This window comes from Cupressus sempervirens, chromosome 1, assembly GCF_028749045.1.
Source record: "Cupressus sempervirens isolate cs-2001-9-10 chromosome 1, ASM2874904v1, whole genome shotgun sequence".
Lineage (NCBI taxonomy): Eukaryota > Viridiplantae > Streptophyta > Pinopsida > Cupressales > Cupressaceae > Cupressus > Cupressus sempervirens.
In genome coordinates, this window is record NC_143118.1 from 241006513 (window position 1) to 241028821 (window position 22309).

The 22309-nt window shown below is 36.1% G+C and overlaps 1 protein-coding gene across 4 annotated transcripts in view; it reads left to right on the plus strand.

Moving 5' to 3' along the window:
- The window catches only part of LOC149577058 (histone-lysine N-methyltransferase ATXR4-like), a 237839-nt gene that overhangs the window by 144577 nt on the left and 70953 nt on the right, over window positions 1–22309 (plus strand). For 2 of the 4 annotated variants that reach the window (XM_089821834.1, XM_089821851.1), the window contains one exon: window positions 2206–2280. The exons of the other annotated variants lie outside the window; for them this stretch is intronic. In XM_089821834.1, coding sequence (XP_089677960.1) covers window positions 2206–2280 — 75 coding nt within the window. The remainder of the gene's footprint in view (window positions 1–2205; window positions 2281–22309) is intronic. 4 annotated transcript variants of the gene reach the window in all.

Genomic DNA, 22309 nt, shown 5'->3' on the forward strand with positions numbered 1-22309 from the left:
GCAATGTTTAGCTTATCTCATCATCATGGCCCACACTTGCATTCACATTGCCAAACCCAAACCCTGATTTGTTTTCTAACTAGTTAGTTTCATGTGTAGCAACAAATGCTCTGATTAGCAAGTGGACATAAATGAGGCTCCCACAAGGGCTTGAGCCCAGGTCACTAATAATAGATAAAGTAATCAAAAATCAAAGTGAGAATACTACTAGTGCATGAGTAGTAAACATAGAGCAACACTAGTGTTTTCCAAGCAAAATAATAGTTAAGACAGTGTAAAGAAATGCAAAATCTGAAAGAAAAGTATATTATCTGCTTAGAAGCAAAGAGTTCAACTTTGACTGGCACATAACAAGGTATGATCCTAAAGATTACAAACAAACTATTTGTTTTAATGCAATGATTTTTGTAATGAAGTAGCATCACAAGTGTTGAACAAAGCGTCATAATGGTATCATTACACATAAAGGTTCAAAGAGACAAGCTTTAAGTTTCAAACTTGGCTGGAACTAAAAAAGGTGGATAATCAGTATCTCATAACTTTCAAATGTCCATGAAATTTGAAGAAAGATTAGAATAGCTTCAAGAAATTTGCACGTGTTCCTTCTACATCCATATTTTAAAGAAAGTCTCAAAATGATTAGCTACATGAAATGCCAATTCCATGAGGGTGTGTCACAGGTTAGCAACAATAGAGAGAAATGTCATCATCAAAGTGCAAAGAAAAAGCCAATAAAGAGTACCATGAACGCTCTCAACAAACAGATTGAATGGAGACCAGTTTGCTGTTCTAAAATGCAACTGTTGTACTATCTAAATGGGTACCATCGGTTAAGTAAATAGTGAGGATATGTCTCGGTTCTTCACAGATCCATGACTGTAAAATCAGAATATCACAAGAAAATTCTTCCAATATAACAACATAAATACTCATACACGCGGAGGGTTTTTATCTCGTCAAATTCAGAACTATGTAAGAGCAATAACTACAACTACAACAAATGGGAGGAGTTTTCAGAAATCAAGGAGGAGACATGTTTTGTTTTCCGTCAAAGCATCTTTGACCAAAGCATTTCCAGATTTTGTTTTAAAAGAGGAAAACTACAACTTTCTTCTTTTTAATGCAACAAATCCTAGATGTTGTGGAAGTAAAAAGACGAAGAAGACAGCATGCCTTACCTTTACAAATCCGTGAGAGAATAGCCAAAGAAGGAAATGTAGTGATTCAAACTTTCCATTCATGACTCCAGCGAAGTGAGAGCATGAAATAACACCAAGAATGTGCCCAAAAATGCAACTGTTGTAGTTAAGAATGCTCAATAATAGCTTCAAAAGAAGGTTATAGTGAAACACATCTGCTGTTCAAACCCAGAAAATGCAGATTTAGACCTGCTATTTGAGCCAAAAAAATGCCCAGAAATTTCCAATTTCGAGCCTATGAATTGCCAAAAAACTTTCCATTTTCCTCTCACTAGTGGCGGCCCAGCAAGGACGAATGACAGCAGTGATCACCAATCAGTCACAACAGCAGTGAAATGCAAGAAAAAATGCCTGGAATGCGCTCCAGAACTTCCAAAATTTCCTTCTCCTCTTTCCATGGCCACTAGAGTTGGCGGCAAGAGCAAAGCCAAGTTTTTCACAAGTTACAAATGAAAAATGAAGTGGCTTTTGATATTTTTAGGGTAGTCGTTTACCATAGAAAGCTTCCATATTTTTGTGGGAAATCTTTATTTTATTTCTAAGTCTTCTTTCCATGCCCATGGATATTCTTTTCCACACCAAGTATAAACTTTAAAATTTGCGAAGTTGAAAGTATTTTGGCCACTAAGAACTTTTGCCTTAGGATATCTAAGTGTAAACATTTTAGGATAAAATAAATATTGTGTTTTCCATCACTTAAAAAATTTATTATAAAATGCATTGTTTAATATTTTAATATATATTATGTTACATCCCAATTTTCGACCCAATTTAAAATGTTCATATAGCCATTGAGGTTCACATGAAGTTAGTTGACCGTTAAATTTGTTATAATCCTATAGAATGGTAAGATGGTTAGTCATTATAATTTCATATGAAGATAACATGGTAGTTGATTATTTATCATGAATCCATAGAATTGAAAAGGCAGTTAGCCGTTATGATTATTTAAGATTAAATAACTTGTTATGGTAATATGATTTAATTGCGGAGAATTTTTTTGTAGGAAGCACGTCGAAGGGGTAGAAGCATTGTTAGAAAAGAATTGGGCACAGGAGCATCACCATCACTGGGAAAATGGGTATGACTTAGCGACTTGAACATCAGGATACAATCAATGGAGCTACATGAGCTATTAAATAAACATTAATTATTTTAATTAAAAAATAATACATACCTCAAAGGTTTTTGATTGATCTTTTCTCCATATCATTATAATTTATACCTATGTACATACACATAGATATAAGAATAAAGTGACACCATAATATTATTTTCTTTATAATAAAATGATGTCACCTCATAAGTATATCTACGTGCATGTAAATAAATATATACCATAGTTATTTTCGATTTATAATCTTCAAATCGTTTTCCATCTTTTTATTCATTTTCTTACTTGAAACCGATTGAAACACTTAGCATTTTTATTTGGTGTCCAAGAGCTAAGATATTCCTTTTATGTTACAGCTTCTTGGAAGCCAAAGAGAGATAACATCTCTTTTTATTAAGGAGTTGAGAGAAGCGGAAGACATCTTATTTTCAAGCACCCGATTCCTTCTTCACATATGAACCGAATACTTCTGCATTCTTTTACACGTTATCCCTGCTATATACCACCTGATTTCTAATGCATTTTCTTTGCAACAAATGTCTTTTTTTTATTGATTTTTGCTGAAGATGTGATTGTGATTTACTTTGAAAATCGCGACTGAAGATTCATTCCTTGGAGAAGCTGATTATTAGTGCCCAACAAGACTCCATCTTATTCCAGGTTCTACCAAGTTATGTGGATGTCCAAATCCCAAGTATTGCAATATGTTTTATATCAATTATTACTGCAATCTGATTTTTATAGCAGTTAGATACAAATCCAATTTATGAAGAAAATCATCCTTGTTTATAACATCATCGGTTAAGGTGAATAAAAGTCAAGTATTCATGACATGATTTCATATTTATTTATGCCGTTGGAAATCAGAATTAAATGATATTATTTTGCAATGCTTATAGCTACTTTTCTCAGATCACAGAAATGTGATAAGCTGGAAACATATAATATTCTTTTATCAATTGAGGATCAACAAAAAGAGTGGGTTGCTCTAAGATTCAAACTCCTGAGACTCACCCGTTTGTATAGCCAAGGAAAAAGGCAAAGAGGTGAGAGAAAAGAATCTGCAATAACATGAAACAGAATCAGAATGCTCAGTGGTTGACAAGGTGTTCCATATCTATTTCGGATAGGTAGGGTCTTTCTAGTTAAAGAAAGTGTGGGGATAAGTTTAAGGTCCATGGTTGGGAGGTTAAGCCCCAGACAGTGTTTCCCTCTCCACAAGATGTCAAACGTGCATCAGATAAAGATAAGCTATGCATTCAAACGTTTGTCGGAAACATGTATTTTTAATTTTATGATGTATATTCAAGTAGAAGGTAAGATTAATTGAGTTGTATCATCAATACAATTATTTCTTAATTATTTCTTTAAATAAAAGCAATTCTTATTGTCAATATAATTGACAACCGGTTAGATCGGTTGATCTTCTAACTATACGTGGAATATATTTATTTGCAAGAGAAAGATTTATTTGATGGATTGTTATTTCAATTTTTCATTTATAAGAATAATGATTATGAGCATATCTTTTAATCTCATGTTATTACCACAGTTAATAAATCAAAAGGAAAGGAATGATACAGTGGTATTGACGTCCCAAATGATACAATGGTATCTGATGCCCTAAATGATCCAATGGTAATTGATGCCCTAATTGATACAGTGGTACGTGATGCCCTAAATGATAGTGGTATTTGATGGTAATCGTCATTTGATATTGATATAGTGGTATTTGATGGTAATCGTCATTTGATTTTGATATAGTGGTATTTGATGGTAACCGTCAATTGATCCTAAGTGATATTTGTGGACTAATTTGGGTGATTGCAGAAGCATCCCTACATTGATTTTTTGTTCGAATTCCATGGTATGTAGATTTTAATTTCCATATAAATTCATTGATGGTGTTTTCAGACGTTAGTTATGAGTTTTCCATTTAAGTAATTATAACTATTATTCTCATTCACATGAACACAACTGATATAACTGTCTTCCTATGAAAATGAAGTAATAACTGTATTTCATTGATATGTCAGTTGTTAATTAAGACCCGGGAAAAGTGGTTGTTACATATTAATAGGTATTAATGATTTGTTCTTAAGTGATTTGAAAATCACTTAAATAATATCATTAATTTAATTAATATATATTAAAATCTTATATAATAAAAATTATAAAAATTTAAAAATAAATTCTTATCAATCTATAATTTAAAATTATTTTTAATATATACCAATTATATTAATGATATTCATTAAGTGATTTAACTTATCATTTAATAAATATTATAAATACAATTTAAATATATTAAAAATAATGAATTATAAATTATGTAATATTATTGTTATTTTGATACAAGTATCAAAAGTTTCTATAATTCATTTATTTGGTTAATGTTTTCTAATATTGAGTAGATAAATGAATTATAAAGTTGTGATGGAAAATTAAGATATTTACTTTCCTTTTGAAAGTCAAAACTTAGATATTTTTGGCAAGAATGACAAAGTGATGGGATGGGAAGGCAGTTGAAGAGTTATTGCATTTCAGAGACTTTAAAGTACTTATTTCTGAGATATGACTGCATTTAAGATGGGTCTTTATAATAATATTTTGGGGCCATGCCTTTTGGTCCATTTGTACACCTTTTTGAAGTCTCTTTGGGGGCTCAAAAAATGTCTTAATGACTGAACTCGCCCAAGGACTTGGTGTTTGCATTTATGATGGAGTTGGATGTAAAAATGCATAAGTATGAGCTTGAGGCTCATTTTGAGGGGGTTCCAATTTTTATGCAATGGTAGTTTTGGAGTGATCTCTTTGAGTCCATGATATTTTTGCAGATTATTTTGTAACTAGTTTTATGAGGTTGTATTATGCTACCTTTGGAGCTTGAATAAAAAACAACTTAGAAGCACATTTTGTGTTCACTTTGTTGTGTGTATGTCACTGATTTGATGTTATTTTTGTGATTTGTTTTAAATCCTTGAGTTAATGTCTCTGTTTTAGCATCTACAAGTGGATTTTGGAATAACCATATAGGTTATAAGTTGTGAAGTTTTGCTTCATTTCAAGTTGTTCACTGTGAATATTATTATTCCTGTTAGCATTTTCTTTAAAGTCTATCCTTCTTATAAAGTGATTATATACGAGTTTTCTGAGATCAATATTGTGCCAATATTGAACTGTTTAGTAAAGCTTCATTGTGTCAAGATAATAATCTTCTCATCTTAATGTTTTGGTGCATTACCTTAAGTTTCAATCAAATTTACCATTTAAGTATTTAGTTTCATGCAAGCTTTCCTTCTTACTCTTTTCCGGCCAAGTATTTTACACTCCTGCATCAAGCTTAGGTGATGTATCGTATAGGAATCAGCCTAAAATCCAAAGATCTCCATTTTTGGGTAACCCACAGACCCAAGAGTATTTCCATGTTTGTCAAAGTGACCGAGTTTTAGGACTTAGTCAAGGTGCAACTTTTAGAGATAATAGGTCCTTCTGCCTTCTACAACTCCTAACAGGGATTCAAAGTCCCCTAACAGGGACTGATATGTACTGAATGTATTTCATTGGCTCCTAACAGAGTCCATCCTCTTTCAAGGAACTTTTATATTAGTACATTATTTTGTGGGTACCATCCCCCCCGGGGTTTTCCCTCTGATCAAGCATTTGTTTAATTAACATATTTGGTGTTATTGTGTATGTGTATCTTCTTATGGTTGCTGGTTATATTGTTCATATTGGTAAGGATTAATAAAGTTGATAAATGTTTTATTAGTTGGATAACTGATTCAACCCTCGTCCCTCTCAATTATCTTGGTGGACTTTACTTTCTAACAATTGGTATCAGAGACTTAGGTCCTTGAAGGAAAAACTTAACACCTTAAGGAGATCAATGGCAGGTCATTTCATAAAAAAAAGTCCTAAGTTTGATGGAATCCATTATGGCAGTTGGAAAGAGGAAGAAGATAAAAGTATGAAAATTTTTGTCTGTTGGACATGTAAAGAATTTGATCATTTTTCATCAAAATGTCCTAAGAGAGTAAGGAAGACTAGAAATGATTTCCTTTTTTATGATGATGAAAAAATTTAAGCAAGCATGGAAAGATTTTGAATGAAGATGACGAATTTGGATTGGCTGAGAAAGAGGAAATAACAAAAGAGATAGCTTTAGTAACTATTGTTGATTATTACTGTTGTCCTGCATTTTGTCACCACAAAATGTTGGTAACAACACGAAACTTTTTCAAGCTAGTTTCGTGTTTCTCTAAGTTTGAATTTGATATTCAATTGCTTAATGTTGATCGATTGATCCATTTCAATTCGAATATCAAGTTGTTTTACTGAAAGCCTTCGTCAAGTCGTTTTCGTTTCGCTTTCTGTCGAGCCTTTGTTTGATTTTTGAAGCCTTCACAATCCTTTCTTTGCTTTTGAGTTTGTATTTGCTTGTTTTTGGTCCTTTGAATTTGCTCATGTTATGTCTTTCGTTTTCCCTTTCGATTCGGCCTAACCTAGAGGTCAATCGGAGTTGTCAGTCAAGAGATATGGTCATTTTAGTGCCTCAAAAGTGGACATTTTAAGTGCAATAGCACGAATTAAAAAAATAATGTTATATTTTCATTTTGACATTCACTTTTTGAAAATATAACATTTTATTCATTTTTTGTTATGTTTTGAAGTTACTTTTCATTTAAATTTATAACTTAAAGTGACTATAGTGCACTTTATGTTATAATTTTAAGTTGAGTTACTTTTTAATTTTTCACTTAAAGTGACTATAGAACTATATAGTTACTTTTTAAATTTTTGATTTTTAAATCAAATACTTATATAAATGTCACTTTAACTTAATGTTTATGACTTATATTGATTAATGTAATGCATAAATGTCATTTTTGACCCATATTGTTGACATTTTTATAAAAATAAGTGAAATTCATAACTTAAAAGCCTAAAAGTGGACATTTTATGTGCATATGCATGTAAAAAACCATGAAAAGTGGAAACTTTTCATGCTAATGCATATGAAAACTCATTTTGAGGACCTTTTTCAAGTTTTACCCACCCCCCCACTTACCTTTGGTGACACCATGTGTTGCGTTGACCGCAATACAGACTGTAGTACTGCTGCTGCGGCCGACAGCACCTTGATAGTCGCACGGGCTTTAAACGCAGGGTTTTATTTAATAAAGTTTTTAAAAAAAATATATATATATATATATATGTTATAAATTAGTTTATATAAAATTATATATATATTTATTAATATGTATTAAATAATAATAAGTTTTAATTTATAAAATGTTAATGGGTTATTATTAGTGATAATTTAAATTATGTTTAAATAATCTATTATTAATAATAATTTAATTAAGTGATTTAAAATTATGATAATATTTAATGAAGTCTTAATTAAGTTATTATTAAATGTTTTGAGTTCGTAAATGGCGATTTATATACTTTATTATCAAAAGCTTGTAAAGTGGACCTTTTTGATGCAATGACATGAAAAGTTGAGTTTTCATGCTTGTGCATGAAAAAGGTGACATATGTTTATAAAATATGTAAGTGACTCCAAAAAGTGAGATTTTGGAAACAAAATGTGAGATTTTGGAGACTTGCACATTTTAAAATATGTAATGGGCTTCAAAAAGTGAGATTATATCTCAAGACATATTTTAAAACATGCATTGAACTCAAAAAGGTCCTCTTTTGCCTTCCAACATGTTTTAAAATATGCAATGAACATAAAAATGTCCTATTATGTGAAGAAAACATGTTCTTGCTCCAAAAACCTCCTATTTTGATCATAACTTTTGATTTTCTCCATGGATTTGAATGAAATCAGTTGCATTCATCATGTTTTGGAGAGGTGATCATTTTGCCCTCATCAAAAATCAAGTTATTGCACCCAAAAACGTGTTTGAAACTCCCAAGCTAGGGCACGTTTTCTGCATAAAACTCCATAAATCTGCCAAGTTTGATCACGTTTTTGTATGAGATCAAGTCGTTTTTACCTCATTAGGTGATTACATTGGTTGAGGATCATTATTTTGGTGTTAAATCATCAAAACATTTTACTTTGAAGATCACGTTTTTTGCTTGTTTTGGCAAAAACGGCTCAAGAACATGCAATTTTTAAAATGTTGCAAGGAGGAGCTAATCTAGGGCACGTTTTGGCATTTTTCTAAATAATCTCCTTGTTTGCTGCCCTTCATCATTCGGATTTTGGAGATTTGAAAAGTTCTCATCATTTTTGGAAGAAAAATTCAAACAAAGAGCATCTTTTCCTTCATTTTTGGCACATATTCATCATGTAAGTGGACCTCTTCTTTCTTATATTTTAATTCATGCTTATCTTTGCTGATTTTATGCATGAAATCATTGAATGGATGCCATTTGTAAGAATCTTTGCCTTAGAATGTGCATTTTTCCTTTAAAATATGAATTTCTCCTTCATTTTGATGTTTTTGGTTCTTCCCCAAGTTCTGAATTCGAATTTCATCTTTGGAGTGCATTGCATCTTGGCATGTTTTGAGTTGTTTTCAAAAGTATTTTGTTTTTCTTTTGTCTTGGTTTTGTGTTTTTGTTTGCCGATTTTTCTCCATTTGGAGAAGTTGCAAGTTTTTTCCCAAAAACTTGTTTTTTCCTTCATTACATGCGAAAGCGTTATCATTTTTCACATTCAATTTCCATGTCATTAAACCTCACATCTCATTCGACAAATGTGATTACATGTTTTTCACCTCATTTGCCATTCACACATGCATGTAATCCCATTTTCCACTTCCGTTTTCATCCATCTCATTTTTCGCTTTCATTCGCACGACACAATTACACGAAATGTCTTACGTGTAATTGCATCTAAAAGGTCCAATTTTGACTAAAAGTCACTTTTTGAAAAGTCAAAAAGATGTCATTTTCTCCTCTCCATATGCATTCACACCTCCATGAGCAAATACATGTTTCCGTATCTTTCCATGCTTTCCATCTTAGCCTTCATCCGCATATGCATGTAAAGCGTATCTTTCACTCACACTTGCGTCTCATTTCACCCTCCACCTTTCGTTACATGTTGCATTTACATGTAATCCATTTTCCATGCAGTGACATCTTGAAAGCCCAAGTCACTTTTTGAAAATCGGCAATCTCCATTTACACGCATTCCCATGCGCCAAGCACTTTACTTCAAAAAGAAAAAGGGAGTTAAAGGTGCTGATGGAAAGTTGTTTCGAGTGTACATCTGAATATCGTCAAGAAGGTTTTCAAAGTGTCAAAGACTCCAGTTTGTGCTGATCTACAAAGGAGAATTCACGACAACTTGAGCGAGAAAAGATGGATCACATCAAGTTTCCACATGATAATGGACAATTCATCAAAGAGAGTTAGAGGTTGTCAAAAGACGCAACACTATGGTTATCAACGTGAATGCAGCAGTACAAGGTACAGGAACTCCCAATCCTGTTATCATCTAGGATTGCATCGTCAAGTACAAGGCCTTTCAGAATTGTTCTTTTCTCTTCCGTCTTCTTTCTTCTTCTTTTATGTTTGTAGTCGGAGAAGATGCATTACATGAAAAAGTGTAATTACATGTAATGCGAGTTACATGTGTATGTAAAAGATGTAATGTGAGTTGCACGTGCAGTTGCATGTAACCCTATATTTTCTCTTGTAGTTAGACTTGGTCAAAGTTGGTTGAGTTGCTCCCACTTTTTCCTCCCCCTTTTTCTCAACTTCTTTGCCTATATAAAGGAGTGCCCCCTCATTGTAAAAATTATCTTTTGATGTATGCAAGAAAACTCTGCCACATTTGTGCAAGCATAACTTTGATTGTGTAGTATGAATTTGGGAGAAAAGTGAATAAAAGAAGCAATTGGATTCGAAGCTTTGACTGGAAGCAATTGTGATAGAACAAATTAGAAGCTTTGACTATAATTTGTGCCTATTTTCTTGATTCATGTTATTATTGTGTGTTCAATAAAAGAGCATAGAGAGTTAAGAAACAATTGAAGCCCAAGCTTTGACCAGGAACAATTGTGAAAATCCATAGCTAGAAGCTTTGTCTGTGGCTTGTATTTTCATCTTAATTCGCAAAATAGTTAGATTGTTCTTACTTTTAGGAGTCTTTGTGCCCTAATTGTAAAACTTTTACCATATAGAAGTACAACCGGACTTAGAGCCAAACCGGTATGTTTTAGCTAGCCTTTGAGTTAGTGAAGATTTATTGGTATCACTGTTTCCAGCTCTTGATAGAAGTGTAGTTAGAGATTTACCTTGCCCATTATTCGTTCTACGAGTAAGTGGATCCTTTCTTGAAAGTTAAGAAGAAAGGATATTAGTACCACCCTGTTTAAGATCTCTCGACTTCTTGCTTACCTTGAGTTGATTCAAGGAACGGTGAGAAGGGAGAGCCTTCCCTTTAAGGTAGGAGAGACTATGTCTCACACGCTGTGGCTGGTCATCCTATTTTGCGACTGAATTTTTACCCAAAATTGTCAGTTGCAAAATATCCACTAAACAATTACAATTCTGATGAAGATATTAATCCAAGGACTAACTATGAAAATATTGTCATGTGACTAACAATGATTTGTAGAATGATGTTCAAGTTGTGGAACAGAGAGAAGAACCAAGATCTGAACCTAGAGAAGAAGTAATAGTTGAGTCAATAATGCTTACACCTAATCAGAATTTGACAAAGAATCAACCTGCTAATTAGATTATTGGAAGCAAAGAAAAAGTAGTTATGACAAGAAACAAAGTACATGAAGAATTGTGTTTGATTTCTCAAATTGATCCAAAGAGTGTAAATGAGGCATGCAAGGATTATCATTGGATTCAAGCAATGAAGGAAGAACTAGATCAGATTGTGAAGAATGAGACATGGGAATTGGTTCCTAGACCTAAAGACAAGAATGTTATAGGAACTAAATGGGTTTTCATAAATAAGATGAATGAACAAGGTGAGGTTGTGAGAAATAAAGCAAGATTGGTATGTAAAGGATATTCACAACAAGAAGGTCTAGACTATAAAGAAACATTTGCCCCTGTAGCCAGAATTGAAGCAGTAAGAATGTTCTTGGGTTATGCAGTTAGTAAGAAGTTCAAAGTGTATCATATGGATGTAAGTCAACATTTCTGAATGGATATCTTCAAGAAGTTTACATTGAGCAGCCTGAAGGATTTCTTTTAACAGAAGAAAAGGATATGGTATGTAGATTGAAGAAAGTATTGTATGGACTGAAGCAAGCACCTAGAACCTAGTATGCGAGGTTTGACAAGTATTTGGCAAAGTTGGGATTTGCTAAAGGTACGACATATAGTAATTTGTATTTGAAATAGATTGAGAATGGATTGTTGATCATTGTGATATTTGTGGATGACATAATCTTTGGAGGTAATGATGAAGCAAGTGACAAATTTGTTGATGAAATGATGAATGAATTTGAGATGAGTATGATTGGTGAGATGAAATATTTCTTAGGTCTACAGATTGTGCAGAACAGTGATGGTATTCTCTGATCACCAAGTATTTGAAAGACTTCTTGACAAGGTTTGGCTTGGAAAGTTGTAAGCTTGTTGGAATACCCATGTTAACTAGTCACAAGTTATCTAGCAAAGATGAGACACCTATAGTTGAGTAGAAGAAGTACAGATCCATGATTGGAGGTTTGCAATATTTGACTCACACCAATCCAGATGTAGCAAATGTAGGTTGTATAGTAGCAATATTTCAAGTAGATCCTAAGGAAGCACATTATGCAGCAGTAAAGAGAATATTCAGATATTTGAAGGATACACTTGATTTTGGCTTGTGGTGTGACAGATCAAGTGACTTTACATTGTGTGCATAAACTGATGTGGATTGGGCAGGTAGTATGCATGACAAAAAGAGTACAAGTGGTGGAGCATTTTTCCTTGGAGGAAGATTAGTTCTTTGGCTAAGCAAGAAACTAGATTGTATCTCAGAGTACAACAAAAGTAGAGTATATAGCAGCAACAAACAATTGTAATCAGATCATGTGGATGAAACATATGTTGAAGGACATTGGGATAGAGTTTTTAGAACCTGTTATCATACATTGTGATAATACGAGTACAACAAGCATGTCTAAGAATTATGTGTTACATTCTAAGACTGAGCATATATCTATTAAGCATCATGTTTTGAGAGGAAAAGTTGTAGACAAAGAAATCAGATTAGAGTATGTGAATACAAAAGAGTAAATTGCAGACTTTTTTATGAAGCCTTTGCCTAAGGATTTGAGTATTTGTGAGGTATGCTTGGGCTTATGTCCCTGCCTACTTCTAAGTAGATGATGCAGAGAGTGCATCGGTCCAGTGGTATAGAGCACTATTGTTTATCTGTACTGAATGTTGATGATCCCTATATGGGGGAGTACATGTGATGAGAAGAGTCATCAAGGACTCTTGGAAGCTGGTATAGAACAATGTCTTTGGACACTTGAGCTAGTTGAAGACTTTGAGAAGATGATTGACATAATGAAGCCTTTGTCATTGATGTCAATGTGGGAGATTATCGCATGACAAACATCTTCTGATATTATGGGGATATGTGTAATAATGGGGGAGAGATGTACTGAAAGAAGATGGAGCACATTGAGTTATATCAATGGGGTAGAAGTGTGAACAACTGATTCCCATCCATGTAAGAATGAGGAAGCACAAATGGAGAGTCGTTCCGGTGAGTTTCAGATTTGATTGATGAACAGGATTTGAAAAGAAGAGAGCAACAACAACAACAACGATCGATTTTGTATTCTTGGAACTTAGATGGTTTTCATCTATTTCGCCATCAATGCCAAAGGGGAAGATTGTTAGCATGTATGCTGATGGTATTCCTTTGGGGGAGTATCCTAAGCATTGCTAGAACAGATTGGGAGATTGTTAACATGATTGACATGTTGCATTCATGGCTGTGTTTATCATTGACGTCAACATAGTATTGTTTCTATAAAGTCTGGCAGAGTAGCAAACAAAGAATGAGGTCGTATGAACTGTTTATTGATGATGAGATCAAGTGCAATTAAGGATATGTTCTACATCATATCTTGATGAAGTAAACAAGTGCGAGTGCAAAGAGGCGAAGACATGTGAGAATTATTCAAGAATTACAGAGGATATTGTGCAGATAGAGTACCTAAGAAGTGTTTTCTAATGATTGGATTGTATCTCTTAACAAGGATAGAATCGGGATGAGTGAAGTTATACAGTAACAATAGACAGCCTGATGATGATGTCAGCAAGTGCACAAGGTTAGAGGTCGCATGTGTAAGAATTTGTATTTACTGTGAGCCAATAGTGTTTCGTAATTGCGAAAAGATGTAATGAATTGTAATATCTTAATGAGGTCTTGTTATAATTAATTGGTAAAGCCTTAAAGCCGAAAGAATTATTTTGAAGACATGGTATAAAGGAAAGCTATTTTCCCTGTGATGAAGTGTGTAAGCATGTATAAGTGATGCGAATGAATGTGTAAGTGCGAATTGTGAAAGCAATATGCAAAGTTGGTAAATAGGAGTAAGTGATCAAAGGGATCAATGTGATGTGAGTTGGAAGATCTAGTATTGAGATTTGAAGAGGTTTGGTCCAGTCAAGAGGATAGAGAAGGAGTTCAAGTTATTTGATTTCTATTATTCTACAAGGAATGATACAAAGATCAGTTGGACTATGTGTTAGGTGGTCTTGCCCTGAAACTATTTGGACAATGGGTCCTTTTGCCTTCTACAACTCCTAAAAGGGTCGACACAACTCCTAAAAGGGTTGGAATCTCCTAACAGTGATTCAAAGTCTCCTAATAGGGACTGATATGTACTGAATTTATTTCATTAGCTCTTAACAAAATCCATCCTCTTACAAGGAACTTTTACATTAGTATATCATTTTGTGGGTACCATCCCCACTAGGTTTTCCCTTTGATCAAGGGTTTTCCTATTTAACATATCTAGTGTTATTGTGTATGTGTATCTTCTTATGGTTGTTGGCTATATTATCCACATGGTTATGGATTAATAAGGTTGATAAATCTTTTATTAGTTGGATAAATCTATTGCATTTTCTCAGGATCATTCTTTGGTTCAGATGTGTTTCTTTTCACAAATGAATTGGTTCATTTTCTTTCAATATCATCATTACTAAACTTCCATGATACGAAGTTGGTTGCTCCTTCAAGACAATTTTCAAATTTGATTACACTTGACATTATGAAGAATGGAATGTGAGTATTCCTTCAAGAAAGAATATATATAACGAGTAATCTGAATTTTCAAATCTAAATAGATCTTCCTTAGCAAGGCTCTGATACCATGTTAAAGTTTTCTTGATTTATTGCAGATTATAATGTGTATATCTTTTCAGAATTTCTTTGAATAAAATCTAACAGTTGTTCATTTGCAGATTATAATCAGAATGAGGACAAGTATTATATTTCACAATATTGAATGTGGTCTGAAACAAGAATGAAGAGTTCTGATTATTGCATTTACAAAACTGAAGTTGAATATCTGATTGTAATCGAACTCCAAGTGGCTTTCACTAATAGATTGCTGTACTTGCCTCTAAGTCTGACCAGACTAGATATAAATATAAACTGTAACCAAGGGAAGGGACATGTTAATGAATAGACATGCCTCCACATAAGTGGAGACATGTCTGTTCATTAACACATCTCTTAATGATGCCCTTTCATTTCCTTAATTAAACCAATAGTTATCGGTGGTTATCAATTAACATTCAAAGGCAAACACCAATCCGTCAATGCTATGATCGACAAGAATCATAAGCAGTTTCAATCAGACTCAGGTCTGATGAATATGCATACCCAATACTCATAATCGGTAGTATCAATTACTTAACAAGACCAATCAGTATACAGATTGATTATACTTGGAATGAATGATAATTTTGATCTGGTTAATTTAATTCACAAGTATAATCAATATAATGACATCAGTTTAAATATATGAATATGTATCAATATGCAAGATGTATATTGATGTATATACATGCATATAATTATATCATTCTATTAATAATTATTATCCATAATCATTTGACCAAAACTATCATTTTTAACAGTTCTGGTCCTCCGGTTTTAGAATTGAAAGCTAAGCTTCTCGAAATTCTCCAAGATAAAACAATAATCAAACATAAACACAACATAATCAAAATGAGCTTCTCAACGTTCTTTTAAAGCACAACCCTCTGACTTTTCATTTCCCCTTCTGCATGTCACTTCATATTCCTTTTCCCTGTCTTTTTATTTCATTTCTTTTAAATTAAAATGACTAATTAATTATTGACTATTCTCCATTATGTCATTTTAATACTTAATTAAATAATTAAAATTAAGTTGTATTTAGATTTGATATAATTTTAACACTTGAAATTTAATTATTTAATAGACTACTAATGTCCCAAAAAAGGGGACATTACATCAAGAAGCAAATAGAAAAATCAACAAAGCATAAGCTTGAAATGACTCCAAGTAAATTTAATTAGCCTTTTTTTTCCTCCGCTCTAGTTAGGATTTCTCCTTTATAGGGTTTCCTAGTTAAATGTCCTTTCAATGTTATGTCTAAAATTGATCTCTTTTAATGGCTACTCCTTTCTGCAAGGAACACGCCAATTCATAACAACTCTTTTTCTCACCTCATTCATATTATAAGTGCACTTTTTGAGAACTTATCACTTAGGCTTAAATTGTTATAACTTGGGAACTTAAAATATTTCAAGGTAGTAACTGATATCTCTCATTTGGTTATAGCAAGAGTGATCCAACCAATTCAAGGATCCTCTATCCATTTTGTTAGTCTACAAGGACTTGGGTATAGACTAACCTTGATATGCTATTAGTGGCTAAGATGGCGACAACACAATCTTCTTTCTTAAAATTGCTTGTTCTTGAGCAATGACATGTATCAATGCTGCAGCGAGTCCAAATACACTAATCAATATTCAGATCTCAAATTGATCTTGGATGCAAGAGTGACTTCTGCTGGGTTAATCTAATAGAAATATCGTAAGAAATCCACCCAAAGCTGAATTGTGTTTCATGGACTTGAGAAGTATCTATCATTTGTATAAAGCCTATCAATTGGGGGCAATTCTTATAGCCTGAGTTAGCACTCAAACTAAAAGTCAGACTTGTAAGAACATTTTTATGTCATTTGAATGTAGAACTAGAATCCCTTCAACACGCATTCACCTTTCTCTGAAGTAACAGGTACTTGCCTCTAGTTTCAACTTTCACCCAAACAGCTGCCAACTGTCGTCGGTAAATATTGTATCAGGATGTATCCCATTAGTGTATCAGGATGTATTCCGTTGGTGCAACAGGATACATGCCGTTAGTATCAGGATGGGGTGTGTGTCGGGATGTATGCCGTCAGGCTAACAGGGTGTGTATCGAGATCGTCGGTATTGGGAAGGTTCTTGTGTATCGGGATGTGTGTTTCAGGAAGGTTCTTACTGTGTACCCGACATGTTGTAAGTGGCTAACGGATACCTTCGAGAAGGTTCCTCGGGACGTATTTATATCCCCCTTCAGGATCATTGTAATAATCGGATATCATCCGAAGCATAATGTAATATCTTGGCGTATGCGAATATAATAAAAGGAGTTTTGCTATTCTGATCTACTATTCTGTTTTATTATCTGTATGCATTGATTTCCTTACCTAGTACGGTAAACATTTGGCACCGTTGCCTTATGAACCTGGAAGGAGGGAGGAATGAAGATTAATGCCAAATCAGCTTAACAAAGATCGAAATAAGGTGAAGGGAAAAGATGGAATACATACTACACAAGAAATTCTAGTTTTGGCACAGCAAGTTGAACGCAAAAGGAGGTTCCAGAAGATTGTTGACGGACACAGAAGCACGGAAGAATTGTTGGAAGAGACTCGACAGTGGGTGGAGTTGGTGGAAGAAGCAGGGGAGGAGTTTTTGAATTTGTATTCGCTGAGGGAAGAGAATCCTAACGGAAGAGAATCGACTCGCACGACTCCGAGTGCCGAGGGGGCAAGAGCGTGGAGTGAACTCTTCGTCCGTGATACACTTCCAGAAGGGACAGATTCGTTGAACGAAGACCTTTCTTCACCAAACAGCACAGTTGCCGGGATACCAAGTGTCAGTGTCGGGATACCAAGCATCAGTGTCGGGATACCAACCGTCAGCATAGGGATACCTACCATTGGTGTCAAGATGGCAAGACCAAAGGAGAAGTTGCCTAAATTTGATGGTGATGGAGTAGTTGATCCCATCCGACATTGTAAAACTTGCGAAACAATTTGGAGGGCCAATGGCATAACGGATACAAACGAATGGATGAGGCAATTTTCGGTAACCCTACAAGGTGTGGCAATTGATTGGTTTACTGATACCGATCCACAAAAGTTAAATAGTTGGGATAACATTAAAAAGGAGTTTATCGCAGAATTTCAACTCTTGCGCGAAAATAACAAAATCGTAGCAAAGATATACAAAAAAAAATAGGGGAAGAATGAAATAATCCGAGTCTATGCCAGGAAGTTGAAGGACCTGATCAATAAGATGGAGAATAAGCCAGTTGATGGGCTACAAAAAAGATAGTTCATTGAAGGCCTTCACCCGAAGCTACGGAAAAAGATGAAGATCGTGCCACCATCAACATACATTGAAGCGTACAATCGGGCAATGAACCTCGAAAGTGAGCACAAGACAAAGAAGAAGAAGAGTAGCTCGTCCGATTCAGATGACGAGGAACCTTCAAGAGAAGATAGCAGCAATGATGAAGGCAGCAGCAAGAAGGTCTGCGCTCTTCAAAAAGACATGATTCAGATGATGAAGGAGTTCAAGAGCATGAACATGGAGACTAAAGGCAATGAGCTATGGTGCATGGAGTGCAAGAAAGAAGGCCATACGAAGGGATCTTGCCCGAAAGATCAATTTTGTGAGATTTGCCAGATTATGGGACATTGGGTAAAGGAATGCCCTTTCAACTTGAAAACAAGAACATCGTAGCAAGTGTTCCTCACACAGGAAGCTTCTGCGTCCGGAGGGAGCGGGAACAACAGTACAGAGGGTGCCACATCAGGAGGATACAAAAATAATCGGTGCAGCCAAAACAACAACAACAACAATAGCAGCAACAACAATAATGGTGGGAGGAGTCGAATCCAGTATGATGCGAATGGTCGGCCGATAGTTCAATGCCGCGCATGTAACCTATGGGGTCACTTCGCCCGAGAGTGCACAATGGCGAACACACCAAAGTTGTTATGCCGATGGTGTGGACCTGGCGATCATGACGATGCTAAGTGCCCGAAGTTTGGAGTAAACTTGATTACTGTCGAGACGGACAAGGAAGAGGTTCTGGCAATCACTCGAAAGCAAGCAAAAGTATATCCTGACCCGACGGAGGAAAAGAAGAGACTAGAGGAAGTGCCGATAGAGATCCAGAAAGCAACGCAGGTAGAAACAACACACCTAAAGGACATTACTGGTACCTCCGCACGGAACTGTGCCGAACAGAACATCGTACGACAAATATTACAAACCGAGGTACCCGTCAGGATAAATGATCTATTGCTCACTATGCCTCAACTCCGTATGGCACTCACAAATATAGCCCCAACTGTTAAACTACTAGTCGAGCAAGGAAGGGAGAAAGAAGGTGGCGCAAGTGCAGAAGATCTGATGCTGTTAGCCCTCTCATCCGGATGCCATCCGACAGTCATCGAAATGGGAATTCTAGGGATTGTTCTGACAAACACGATTGTGGATGGAGGGTCCGGTGTCAATGTGTTACCAGAGGATACCTGGAAAATTTTGGGACAACTGACGCTGTGGCAACCTATGTTCCAATTATTAATAGCGGACCAGCATGGGGTCAAACCGTTGGGAGTCCTCACGGCACAACCAGTGATGATTGGAACACAGCCGTTCTTACTTGACTTCATCGTCATTCCGCTGAAGAGGAGAGGGTACGACACTATTCTGGGCCGTGGATGGCTAGTGCAAGCAAGGGTTAAGCACGACTGGAAGAAGAATACTCTATCAATGGAGCGCGGAGGCAGAAGATTCATAATTGACCTGCACACACAAATGGTAGGTGAGGAGGCAACATCATTAGACTCAGAAGGTGAAAGCGAGAATGATGACGAGGGGAAGAAGAGAATGGAACCTGATAAAGAGGGAGTATTGAGATTGGAAGGAGGGTCAAGTGAGGACGATCTAGACTCATTGAACGACCTTTTTCACTGGCAGATGGAGGATTACGAGCTCTTTTCGAGTTGTAATATGTTAAGGGTCGATGAAGGTAAGAAAGAAGAAGGAAATGAATGTCCGACGGAATATAGAGATGCGGAAGAAGGAAAGGCGGTTACGGCTGAAGCTGAAGGGAAGAACACAGTACGAACCTAGGAGGAAAGATTCCATCATACGACCGCGTAGAAAGAAAGTGTTACGTCGAACCACGAATATAGCAGAAAGGTGCCGGTAGCATAGAAGACACATCGTACGATCTGCATAGGAAACAAACAGGAAGGGTTTAATAAAAGTTGCAGTAGTACGAAGTGGAGGTGTTATTGACGGCAAGAAGAGATAGCTGACGGAGTCCATGGTACTGAGCTTCGGGAACAAACTGGCCAACATGGAAAATCGGATGGAGAGATCATGTACCTTAAATAAACTGGATGAGCAATGATTGCAAGCACAAGAGGCCACAGAACAGGCGCAAAGCATGGCATGATAGACACTTGAAATTGAACAAGTTCCAACTAGGACAGTTGGTGTTGAAGCATGATGGACGGAACGAGATCAAACTAGGCAAGTTAAAAATAAAGTGGGTCGGGCCATATAAAATCCCCGAAGTGGGCAATAACAAAGCAATAAAATTATGGACGCTCGACGGGAAGGAAGTAGCCGATGTAATGAATGGGCCGAAAGTCTATCATGAAAGAAATAAGGCACCTTCATGGACAAACAACTGAGAAAAGAATGGTTGTAAGTACTGTATATATGTAAATATTGTACATATGTAAGATCAATAAGGATAGTTAAAAAAAAAGAAAAAAAAAAGAGAGGAAGCACTACTGTACGGTTAGCAACACACACCAAGCATCGTACGTTGAGTGGGCATCAGGAATATCAGTGAACAAGAATGTATGTACGGCAACCAACACAATTCTAGAGGCACTCATGTGAGCACCATACGGCATCATTTTGGCTTGAGCACTTCATCACCGTACGTCATTCCTAGTTGAAACATCGTACGGCATGACCATCTTACTGTCGCCTATACATATCACCGTACGGATTGAAGGAGTGTATCGCCCATGGATTGGAAGATGTATCATCGTACGACTTGTAGACTGGAGGCATAGCATCAGCCGTACCGCCCCTTTATATCAAGCGAATGCATCCTACAGTACGACACCACAAGCATAACACTGGCTAGAAGACAAATCTATGGCACCAGTAAACATAGCGATTTCTACTGGCAGAAGAATTCATGAAGGGCTATGTGAGTGATGGATGACAAGAGGTTTTCTTACTAAAAAAAAAGAAGAAAAAAAAAGTCGACAAATCAAGAATGCTCAGAATGAGTAACAAATGATGCCAAAGGGAAGGGGAAGCACCAACGGTTGCCAAAAAGAGTGTGGGATTAGAAGAAATCACAAAAAATAGTGCGTTCCATGCATTTTTGTAGGATCCCACGAGGGCGTTGCCCTTCGACCCCGCTGGGGGCGTTGCCCCCTAGACCCCCAGTCGTTGCGGATGTCAATCGTGGGAAGTATGACCAATTGATGAGATTTGTAGTGCTATAGGCTTGGAGTGTCTGTGTACCAGAGGTAGAGAGAGCAAGCAAGTTCCTGGCAGAGTTGGTTCTTACAGAGAGAAGCAAGGCAGAGGCTGGGCAGGAAGCTTGGGAGACGACGGAGAAGGCTCGGGAGGAGATGGCCGACCGACTTGCCACCCAACAGATTGCTTGGGAAGTAGAGCGGACAACCCTGTTAGCACAGCTCGAGGAGAGTGCACGAGGGAAGCAATAGGTGGAACAATAGTTAGCCGCAGTGGAGCAACAACAAAAACTAGCAGCAGCAAAGCAACGGTTGGTAGAAAAACTTCAGGAGAAGGACTTAGTGAAGCAGGCTCATGACCAGAAGGAAGCTGAGTGCCAGGAGGTTGCATTGATGCTGAAGGAAACGGTGGAGGAGAACTCTTTGATTAGAGCTGATTTGCAGGTCCGGACAGATCAGGTGTATAAACTTCGACGCAGCCGGTCTTCGCAGTCGGAGACACAGCCTTCAGGTTCATGATATATAAGTCCATGTTGTTTTTGTTGTTTTATGAATAATATAGTTAGTTGTTGGGTTTTTGTTGTGTTGTCATCGGGAGACGACTTTTCTTTTTGGGGGAGATGATGTCGTTAGTAAATACTGTATCAGGATGGATCCGGTTAGTGTATCAGGATGTATCTCGTTAGCGTATTAGGATGTATTCCGTTAGTGTAACAGGATACATGCCATTAGTATTAAGATGGGGTGTGTGTCGGGATGTATGCCGTCAGGCCAACAGGGTGGGTATCGAGATTGTCAGTATTGGGAAGGTTCTTGTGTATTGAGATCGTCAGTATTGGGAAGGTTCTTGTGTATCGAGATGTGTGTTTAGGGAAGGTTCTTACTGTGTACTCGACATGTTGTAAGTGGCCGACGGATACCTTTGAGAAGGTTCCTCGGGACGTATTTATATCCCCCTTCAGGATCATTGTAATCATCGGATATCATCCAGAGCATAATGTAACATTTTGGCGTATGCGAATATAATAAAAGGAGTTCTGCTATTCTGATCTGCTATTCTGTTTTATCATCTGTATGCATTGATTTCCTTACCCAGTATGGTAAACACCAACAAGTTGCAATTGGGAAAAGTGATGATCATCAGGGTAGAGAAACCATCAACCCCCAAGGTGTGAACTGAAAGTAAATTGTATGGAGTC